Source organism: Eurypyga helias, unplaced genomic scaffold (genome assembly GCF_000690775.1).
Source record: "Eurypyga helias isolate BGI_N326 unplaced genomic scaffold, ASM69077v1 scaffold42195, whole genome shotgun sequence".
NCBI lineage: Eukaryota > Metazoa > Chordata > Aves > Eurypygiformes > Eurypygidae > Eurypyga > Eurypyga helias.
Window position 1 is genome coordinate 1 of NW_010251602.1, and position 10619 is coordinate 10619.

A 10619-nucleotide genomic window follows, 5' to 3' on the forward strand; every position below is an offset into this window, starting at 1 on the left:
CATCCCCCCCGCCTGCTGCTGGCTTTTCCTGCAGTCCCCAGCCTCTCCCCCCAGAGCTCTGCCCCCAGCAGGTGATTCTGGCCTGGACCCAGGCCTCATCCTTCTCTCGCCGCCCGGTGCTGCTGGAGAGCTGGGATGCTGCACCTGCAGTGCCTCTGTTGACCAGCTGCCCGCTCGTGGGAAGGGCTGAGGCCCGGTTTGGGTTGCTGGGTTCCTTGTGCACGCACCCCCTGCGTGTGTTTGGGAAGAAGCAGCGTTGGAAGAAGGTGCTGAGATATAACCATGGAAACAGCCTCCACAGAGCTGCCTGTGTCTGCATGGCCCTCGGTGTCTGCCAGCGTGCTTCATTTCTGACGTGGCAGTCACCTGCTTCTGGGACAGAGGGGTGGTTCATTCTTCAGGGCTTCTTTCCTGGGAGCAGTTAAACATTGTAGAGGAATTCTGCGCCTGACTTACATTTGGGATGCGACGCTTAGAAGAATTTAGCAAGCTCAGCTCTGGAGCTTAAATTTGTCTTCACCAAACAGTGGATCAGGGGCTGCCTCTTGTGCTGCAGCCCGGGCTGCTTGGAGAGGTTGATTGAGCTGATATGATGCAGCGTGAGCAGAGCTGCTGGCCCCTGTTCCCTTCTGGACCTTTTACTCAAGGGACAGGTACTTGCTGGCAGAAGGGAAAGGCAAATGACTGAGGATGGTAACACGTCAGCTGCCAAAGATAAAGCTGGTGGAGGCTTCTCCAGCTTTAGGGATTAGAGTCCCTAATGTGGATGCTGTTCCATTAATACAAGTTACCTGCTGTATCCATGCACATGTTTTAATCAGGTCAGTTTCTAATTGAGAATTAAGGAGTCGGTGCAGATAACACGGGTTAATGAAATGTAGGGCCAAGAAAGGGGAGTTTCTCTTGATCACATTTTTGTGACTGAGATGATTGAACTGTGGTTAGACCTTCAGCTCCTGCGTTGCATAAGCCAGCCTGAGCAGTTCCTGCTTCAGCAGTCCTTCCTCTGTTGTGTTACTTGTGGTAAACCGAATTAGACAACTGATCCAGCAGAAATGCAATGCAACCTAAAAAAAAAATTTGAAAGCGTCTATGTCTTGGGTTGTTGATCAGTTGAATTGACTAGAATCACTGCCTGGCTTTGCGGGCAGTGGTAGCTGTGCCAGCACGCTGAGGAGGAAACAGAAGTCTAAGAACAAGCAGCCAGTTCTTAACAACAACAAAAAATGCCAGCCAGACTGATTCTGCCTGCCCAGCACTGGGCTGAGGTTAAAGGCAGTTTGAGTAGGGCAGCAAACTTCTGCGCGTACCGCGCTTCTGCCTCGAGCTGTGACACTGTAATGCCCTGTCTCTTCTCTCCTCTTGTTTGCAGCATTCTGATGACCTATGATCACATAGAAATCACCTTCAGTGATATCGAGCCTATGCCGGATGCCTTCAAAGGGACCAAGAAAGGGAGTGTTTTCTTGACTCCCTACCGAGTAAGTAGTAAAGGCTTTATTTTGCGTAAGCAGATAAGGGCTCTGCGATTCTGTATTTACATGTCCTCAATGCATGAACATCGGGATAATCTACTGCCCCTTGAAGTATGGCTCATTCTTTCCCTCTGGGGAGCATTATGAATTCATTGCATATCCTATTACTTGTCAGAAGATAATAAATCTGATTAGTGCTTGTACAGGCAGCTGTTCAGTCCATCAGGCATCTTCAAGATTGGAAATTAGCAATGCTCTGGAAATGCTGAATGCGACAGCACAGCTACTAAACCATAGCTGTGTGGAGCAGTGAGTTCTGTGGAAGCTGGGAGGAGGGTTATCTGGGCAAGGGTAGCCTTCCCGGAAGGCGTTACAGCTTTGGGGCTTCAGTTTACTGTTGTGGGTGTTCTGTGCAGCTTTTGGCTTGCAGAACTGACGAGGCGCTTCAGAGGTGGGAGTGAGTTTCAGCCCATCAGAGTGTCTCTTCAGATAATAAACCGAGGCTGTATTTCCCGTTGGTTTTAGATACGCTTTGTAATGTTATTTTCTTTTCAGGTTATCTTTGTGTCGAAGGGGAAGGATGCTATGCAGTCTTTCATGATGCCCTTTTATTTGCTGAAAGATTGCGAGATTAAGCAGCCTGTCTTTGGAGCAAATTACATCAAGGGCACAGTGAAGGCAGAGGCAGGAGGTAGGTATAGTACAGATGTATGTTCTGTATCTTAGTTCAGTGACACAATTCATAAGTGTCTGTTGTAACCAAAACACAGTTCTGGTTTTTACAGTGCTGCTAAAATGTGCTTTTCTTCAAAACTAGCAGCGGTATTCCCTTTTCCTGCTCCCTGTACAGTTAAAATGAACACATCTGTTCGGCCATTGATCTTATTCCAGGCTGCTGTGCAAAACACTAAGTTTAATCAGCCAAGTGATCTCTCTGAGTAAAATCAGAGCAGAAGCAGAGTGAGGATGTCATTTTGCTTGGGTCAGTTGGGGTTACCTGTGAGCTCTGCGTCTGGGTTCCCCCTGTGCCAAAGACTTGTGATCCATTCTGGGTCTGTTTGGGTTTTCCGCTGCAGCCCTCCAGAGCACTGTTCTCCACCAACAATTTCTTGTACTACCCAATGAGAGGCATGCTGTTGTTATAGTGCATCTTGGCAGGAAAAATAACACTTGGAAGAGAATGGACTGTCTTGAAATCGGGGAATCTTCAAGGCACGGTTTCATACTGTGTTCAGTGAGGAGGTTGTGGTAGGCATTTTCAAGAATATATTTTTTTAATCACTGTTTTATGCTTCCCCTTTTACCAGAGGCATGCAGTTCAGCAACCTCTTTCATCACCGGCTTGATCTAGTCTATTAGATGTGGCCCCGAAATCACAGTGCAGTGCGTAGGAGATTTCAGTCTGTAACCCTGAAATCGGCGTTGTAGCTTCTGTGTGGGAGCGAAGTGGGAGCGTCCGGCAGGCAGAAGCCCAGTAATGACAAACTCTGTAACTGTGTGAAAGGCAAACGGCTTTAGCTAAATCTTTATGAATTTTCCCCAAAGGCCATCTCTTTTAATGAGGATGTTGCTTTAACAGCCATGAGAGCCTGGTTTAGCTCAAAAGGCTCTTTAATCTACGTGTCCCTGTTTTAGCATTGACACGGCTTCTGCTTTGATGCATTGTTGGGACTCTCTGGGCTCTGTGTGTTTTTCATTTTTAGTCTGTAATAGGAGATGTCACTAATGTTTTTTTTATTATTATTATCCTGACTTGAAATATCTTCCATGGACTCTAATGGATTTATGTGGACCATGTTTTTCATTAAGCTCTTTGCTTCACTGGGCACTCAAAGTCCCAAACTAATTTATGGATGACAGTTAGGTGTAGTTGCAAAGGCTTTTTAGCAAACGAGATTAACAAAATCCCTGTCTTCGGCACTAATCTTGTACGAAGCTGGAGCAAATCCAGTGCTTCTCATAGCTTGGTCTGTTGGCAGCTGGTGTGGTAACAGGCTCAACTTCAGAAAGCTTTTGAAGGTCTCCCTCAGTCATGTCTCTTCTTCAGGTATCTCTTGACCTGAAAATACCCCAGTGTGAATTTTTCTGATAACAGGGTGATTCTGCCACTTTATCTGCATTTTTTTCCCCTTGGATTTTTGGGATTAGCTCTTGAAAGAGTTATATACAGGGCATCTCTAGATAAAGCATGGAAGCTAAATAGCATCAAAAAGGCTTCTTCCTTCTGAATTCTGTCTTTCCTCCCTGCAGGCGGCTGGGAAGGATCTGCCACCTTCAAGATGACTTTTTCGGCTGGAGGTGCTATTGAGTTTGGGCAGCGCATGCTGCAAGTGGCATCGCAAGGTATGGGAGCCTGGCGGTGTCTGCCAGACGGTTCTGTGGTTTCAGGAGGCCTTGCCTTCATCTCACAGCAAAGGCAGGTTTAGGTTTCATTCAGAGCCATGCGAGTTTCAGGCTGTATCTGGAATTTGCTTGCTTTAAAAAGTACTTTTTTCATATCCAATGAACAGCAGATTTACAGGGATGGAGCTCGTTTGGTTTTCAGATGAGGACTCTCTAAGTTTGCTGGAGTTCTTGGCCTGCATTTGATGCAGGCTTGATGTCGTCTTGAGGTCAATTTATCTTTACTCTTCCAGTCTCCAGAGGCGAAATACCCAATGGAGCTTATGGCTATTCCTATATGCCGAATGGATCCTATGCTTTCGCACCAGCTGCGGCTAATGGGGGCTATCCGTACCCACCCCCTCCTCCTGGTAAGTCTGGGAATTGAGGATAGGGATTATTCTAGTTAGCAAGAGTTACAGTAGGTAAAAAGGGGAAGAAACAGATTTTACATAGTCTTTTAGATTGGATCTGATGCCTTGTCCAACTTCTGTTTCTGAGCTTAACGATACTGGGCTTGTTTTGGCTGTATGCTGTGACCCACCCCAAGGAGTTAAGTCTTTTGCTGTGTTATTTCCTTTCCTGACAGAGTTTTATCCTGGCCCTCCTGCAGTGGACGGGGATATGGGTTACATGCAGCTTCCTCCCCCCCCGTACCCGGGGCCCATGGAACCCCCCGTCAGTGGTCCCGACCTGCCCGCTACTCCTGCAGGTAAGAAGCGTGTTCATGTAAAGTAGCTCATAACAGTTTTGTTACCCATCAAACAGATGTTTTCTTGTCTGTTGTCTCCTGGGGAACTTAGAGTCATCTTAGAAGCTCCACTTAGAATTTAAAATTGTTTAGGAGAGGGATTAGGGAGCTCCCCTAATCTCCAGCTTTGGATATCCAGCTCATTCTGGAGGCCAGCCTGATTCTCTCCAGGGTAGATACCATTAGTGGGTATTTTGCAGCTGGATTTATTCTTGTAACAGAATAAAGACAGTTTGTGATTCTCCTGTTGTGGTAATCTTGCTCTGATAGGTGAATACGAAGCAGCTGATGGTGACATGTGTTTCTAGTCCATTGTGGTTAGCAAATGTGGCTTTGGTGATACTCACTCCCCCTTCCCTTGTTTCACTCTTAACCTCATTACTTTTGCTTAAACAACATGGAACAGAGGAACAGATGATGGAAAGGAGCTGGGGAAAATACCAGTCTCATTTTCACTCATTTGGGATGTATCAAAATGATTTTGAACATGGTCTTAAAAGGTCTGGGGCAGGGGGAGGGGGGAAGAGCTTTTGTGGTTGGACACAACCCTAGATCTCTCACAGGTAAGGATATTTATTTGGGTAAGGATTTAACTTTTCTCTTTGGTTTGAATAAACAACCGATTCTCTTTGAACTGTTATTTGGAAAGTGGCACTGATCGGGATGGTTGCACAAGGCTTCTCTGCAGTAACAGAGGATCTGGACTATCTTCATAAATTACCATCATGAATTATCAGTATGAATCCCCTGAGCTGCTATAAACCCATGAGGATTTCTGTGTCTAGTGTTTTCACTCTCAAGGAGGGTGGTTTGTTTGCTGCCTTTTTAAGGGGTATTGTATTCAGGCAAAACACCTGTTGGCATTTATTTGTTGGCTAACAGGTGAGTCCCAGGTGACATTTCCAAATCAAATCTTGGCCTGTTTCACTTGGGGCTTGACAGTGCTGTGGCACTCAAGATAACGCTCAGTTGTCCTGCTTGTTGTAGCTATTTTGCAACTTGAGCGTTGGTCAGATAGTGCTCTGTTAGTAACACTTGATGACCAGGAATATGCAGAGGTTTGGTTTGGTTGTAAAAGCTCTCTGTGTGTCACCAAAGCGGTAACTTCTCTTTCCGTGACAGCTGAAGCAAAGGCTGCCGAAGCTGCTGCCAGTGCTTACTACAGCCCAGTCAACCCTCGTAACGTCTATATGCCCACGGTAAGTCCCTCTGGGCTTTCACTGGGAGCCCAGGTGTGTGTTGTGCAGTTCTCTTTCTCAGTGACACAGCAAAGTTTGGTTTGTTTTTTGGGTTATTCTTTTTTCTTAGTCATGAATTGATGTTGTTCTGCTGTTTTTATTTCAGGACCAGCCACCCCCTCCTCCCTACTTCCCACCGGAGGACAAGAAAAACCAATAAGCTAACACAGAACGTCTCCACAAATCGTTGCTTTCTTACTTCCCATTTTGGCAGAATCTTGGGGCACGATCCATAGCACCGAGGAGTAGAGCCTTTGCCCGAGGCATGTAGCTTTCCCGGACTCTGGTGGTAGATGTGTGTGGAGCAAGGGGAGAGATTTCTGGCGGTCTGCTGTCCAACCGCAGTGTTTCCTTCTCCCTATGCCTGGCAGCGCTAGAACTGAAGGTTCTCTTCGTCTGTGATTATTTCCCTCACATCTGTGTCCTTTGATACTTAAATTGTACCAATTTAGAGTAAGCAACTGCCCCACATTAGTGTGCTTATAACAGGGGAACAAAGCTTTTGGGGGGTGTCCTGAATTTACCTTGGTGTGCAGCCAGGAGCATCTCTGGGCATTCCTCTCAACCCAGACTATCACATCCAACGTTTCTCTCTACTACTGAGAAAGGGCTCCAAACTTTTGGGATCTCAGAGGAAAGAGATACCTATTATGTTTTCCAGATACCTATTCAGCTGTTCTTGTTTGGTTTTTTTTCTGTTGGCTCAGTCAGTCCTGACAATTGTAGCAAATAATCTGGTAGCCCTCCAATTTTTCCTGCTGTGCACTGTGTATGATGATGCTGACCAGCTTCCCTCCTTGCAAAGCATACGACTCTTTACGGGGTTGATTAGTTGCATCTCCCCAGTTAGGACACTAATTTTCTCTTTTTCCAGTTAGATATGCGGGCTTGAGATCACAAAGTCCTGAATCCTCTCTTTTGGAGTCTATAATGCACTTTTTTTTTTTCCTTTGCTGTAACCCAAGTTACACTTTTTGGCCAGTGAAGCATCTTACTGCTGTGATTTAACTGGGGAATTAATAGCGCACGGGGAGAGAATAGTTGCTTTACGTCTGCCCTGGAAGCACTTGAGAGAGTATGCGGAACGTTGGAATAAGCTGTTGGGTAGGAGCGAGCTGCTCGTTGGAATGTTGATTAATGCCATTAGTGCTCCTGGATCAGCTGTGAGCTTACTTCCCAGTAACTTGAAGGTGGGCTCCTTGGGCTGGGAGTTCAGACATTTCCCTTCCCTAGCATCGATTCGTTGAGCTCGTTAGCAGTGATACTAGTCCAGGAACCTCTGCGGGACCAATCGCTTGTAAACCTTTGCGTCGTACAAAGCTTTGCGCCAACCAGACGTCACTGACTCCTGACAGCGTCAGTGAGAGGGAGGATCCTTCCCAGGGAGCGTGAAGATCGTGTGCCAGGAAACTGCTGAGACTTGCTGCATGCAGCCTGCCCCGAGAGAAAAAGGTCCGCCTCTTGGTTTTCTTTTCGTTCGAGTCTAGCTGATTAATCAACTTGCTACTCTCTGCGCACTGACTTTTCTAGAATTGCTGCTGCAGTGATGTAAAGAAATGATTATTTTCGAAAGAAAATATATTTATTTTGAAAATGTTTGATTAATATATTAATGCGAAATGACTTTTGAATGCAGATTTGTTTTGCCAAGACTGTGAAGTAGAGAAATCAGCTCAAAACTTCCCGTGTTGGTGCATTTGTGCGTGAGCGGGCAAACTTGGTGGTGACTTCGCGGCTTTGGATGGGGAGAGGGAGAACGGAAACAGCAGCAAAAACCACTTGGGTTTTATTCTTGGCTATACACTGGTGGCATTAGTCGCTTCATTTCTCCTGCCTGACTGTGTGAAGGGAAAATAAGATGTTAAAATCTTTTAATAACCGCCCGTTTCCCAGTTCCCAGTGTAAATCGGTGAGGGACTACGGAACGCTTTGCCCACGTGTCTTACCCGGATGGCTTTTCCAGACCGGTTGTCCCTGTAAAAGTTGCAGCCTATTGTTAGAAATACTTGAGGGACACAGCCTAGGCCTTGCCTCTAAAAGCTGTTTCAAATTAGAAGGAATCAGTAATTTTGTCTTTGCCATGTGCGAAGATGCCTGGGCAGTTCTGCTCGCTTGGCTCGGAACCCTCCAAGGTGCCGTGGTCTGCCTGGTTGCTCTTCTCCCCGCTAAAGCTGGGGGTTGGTCACTCCAGCAGCATGAGGAGCTGCTCCCGAGTGTGCCCCAGCACCAGAGCTGTTTATCCTGTCGTGTGAGCAGAATTAGGTGTGTCGGGGTAGTTTGGCAGGGGAGGGGGTGTTCCACGCAGGATCTGGGCCTGTGTTTCCCGAGAGCCGGCGAGTGCCTGCGGTTTGCACTGATGTGTCAAACAGAAGCTACTCGGAAGCTGCTCTACAGGCAACATCCAGACCTTGCTCGGCTTCATTCCTCTTCCGAGCAACAACTGGCCACCTTATAGCTCTTGAAGCGCCCTGATGAGCTGGGGTGGACATCTTCCAGGTCCTGCTTTCCATCTGCGTCATACTTGACTCTCGTGTCCTCCCACAGGGATGTTGCACGGCACTTTAAGGCTGGCTGATCCACTTGGGTTGGTTTTCTTTCCTTCCCCTCCCACCTATTGCTACAGCATTAAGGAAGAAAACGTTACAGCCCAGTGGGAACCTAGTAAATCCTGTTTTGTGAATTAAATTGCTTCAAATTGAGGTTTCCTGAATCAACCAGTCCCGCTGTAAGATGCTGCAGAAACCGCTCCGTACTCTGTTCTGCTCTAAAATGGCTCTGTCCCAGTTTCCCACCGCTCCCAGACAATCCTAGAAAACCCGATTGCACAAAGTTTCCGGGTCCCTTGCCCAGCACGGCTCGCTGTGCGGCTCTCGTGGCAGCGATCCGCGCAAACCCATGAGGTCTTACTTTCCTCAAATGACTCTGCCCAGGAGAAGGAACTTTTAGATAATCTGCTCTTGTGAGAACTCGGCTCCGTGGCTCCAGGCGAGAGTCGTGGGCAAGTGGAAAGATGTGCAGAGAGACCAGGAGGTTTGCTGCCTGGAAAAAGGAAAATAGGTTGAGCATGAGTCAGGCTGGAATAAATGAAACATTCCTCTCCTCAACCGTGGGTATTAGTGAGCTGCATCAGCTGCTTCTGAGCCGTGAGCTTTCCGCAGCAGTTTGTTGGTGGATGCCCCTGTTTTCCCAGGCTGGAGCTTGGCACGGTCTGTGGGGAGGTGAGGAACAAGCCGGAATGAGGAGGTTGATCGTGCCCTCAGTGCCTTTGGAGACACCAAGAAGTGCAGCACGTCTGGGTGACGCTGACGCTGGGGCCAAACGGCCGGGCAGGTCACACGGCCAAGCAAGGCTCACGCAGGCAGTAGGTTGAGTGGAATGTGGGGATTTGCTCCGGAGGGTGCGGATTTTGGCTGTGCAGAAGGCGGTGAGAATCGGCACCTTGCTCGTTAAAGCCTGAAAACGCAGATTTGGGTTAGGTGGCACTCGCTGCTGTCCCGCTGATGGGAACCGGGAGCTCTGCCTCGGGAAGGGCTTAGGGAGGGCGGAAGGGGCAGCCGTCCTGCTGCCCACGCTGGAGACTTTGAATATTAAAGCAGGGGAATGCAGTGGAAAGTCTGCTTCTGCTCTGGAAGTGGGGTGGGAGTAGGGCAGGAGGAAGTGCTGTGCATTAGTACATCTCCAGATCTGGTCTCTGCTGGAATGATTCATCGGCCGTGCAGCAGAGAGGCTGTCGTGAAAGCTGGATCCAAACCGCTAAACCCCAGTATTTGGCTGGTATTATCCTACTGAAGAAAAAGGGAACAGGTGGGGTTGGATCCAGTCAATCTTTTGGCCTAGACAGGTTTTCCATCACCCTGTACAGTCATAGAATCACAGACTGGTTTGAGTTGGAAGGGACCTTAAAAATCATCCAGTTCCACCCCCCTGCCATGGGCAGGGACACCTTCCACTAGACCAGGTTGCTCCAAGCTTCATCCAGCCTGGCCTTGGACACTCCCAGGGATGGGGCATCCACAGCTTCTCTGGGCAACCTGTCCCACTGCCTCCCCACCCTCTCCGGGAAGAACTTCTTCCTGATATCCAATCTAAACCTCCCTGCTTTCGGTTTAAGACCCGTCTGTCTTCCCAGTCTGACCTCAGCTCTGCGTTTGGGAAGTCGCTCACTGCACCTTGTCCCTGCTTCCCCCCTCCAACTACGGGGCCGCTTCCCTCCTGCGCGGGGCTGTGGTGTAACTGGGTATTACTAAAGCGCTTTGAGATCTTGTGCAAAAAAGCCTGTTAGTGCAGCAACTGCAGGTACCACTTCCAGATTCCCTCCTGTCGGCCCTGAGATCCTGCTGATATCCCTGCGGGCTGGGAAAGGTCTTTACCCGGGAAGGATGGGGCATGTGTGTGCTTGCCCAGGATTGGCACCAGCCGAAGGAAGACACAGCCCTCCTCCTCCACCCCATTCCCACCAGATTTCATCTTGAGCACCGCTGCGTCGTGTGACCGACTACAAAAAAAAAGGTGAACCAAATCATTATTCTGCACCAATTCCTTTGTAGCTGGGGATGCGCGGAGCTGTCACGGGGAGCGTGGTTAAGCCAGCCCGCCCCCTCTGTGCGTCTTCCCTCGGGGGGCTGGGGGGGGGTCCCCACCCCTCTCTGAGCAGTAGAGGGCCAAACCCCTTCTCTGCCGCGCGATGGACGCTGTGATTTGGGGCCTTGCGGTGCCCGCTCCCTTCGTTGGCGCTGCTGGGGGTGGCAGGAGGCGTGGGGTGCCGTCGGGACC

General features: G+C 48.7%; 1 protein-coding gene across 1 annotated transcript; it reads left to right on the plus strand.

Moving 5' to 3' along the window:
• The first annotated feature begins 1212 nt into the window (after nucleotides 1–1212).
• Nucleotides 1213–6169, plus strand: WBP2 (WW domain binding protein 2). The gene is made up of 8 exons (XM_010152074.1): nucleotides 1213–1226; nucleotides 1373–1481; nucleotides 2031–2166; nucleotides 3726–3818; nucleotides 4112–4228; nucleotides 4447–4569; nucleotides 5731–5807; nucleotides 5953–6169. Exons 2-8 carry the CDS (start codon nucleotides 1380–1382, stop codon nucleotides 6004–6006), a joined length of 702 nt encoding a protein of 233 aa, XP_010150376.1. The 5' UTR covers nucleotides 1213–1226; nucleotides 1373–1379; the 3' UTR covers nucleotides 6007–6169.
• Nucleotides 6170–10619: the final 4450 nt, after the last annotated feature.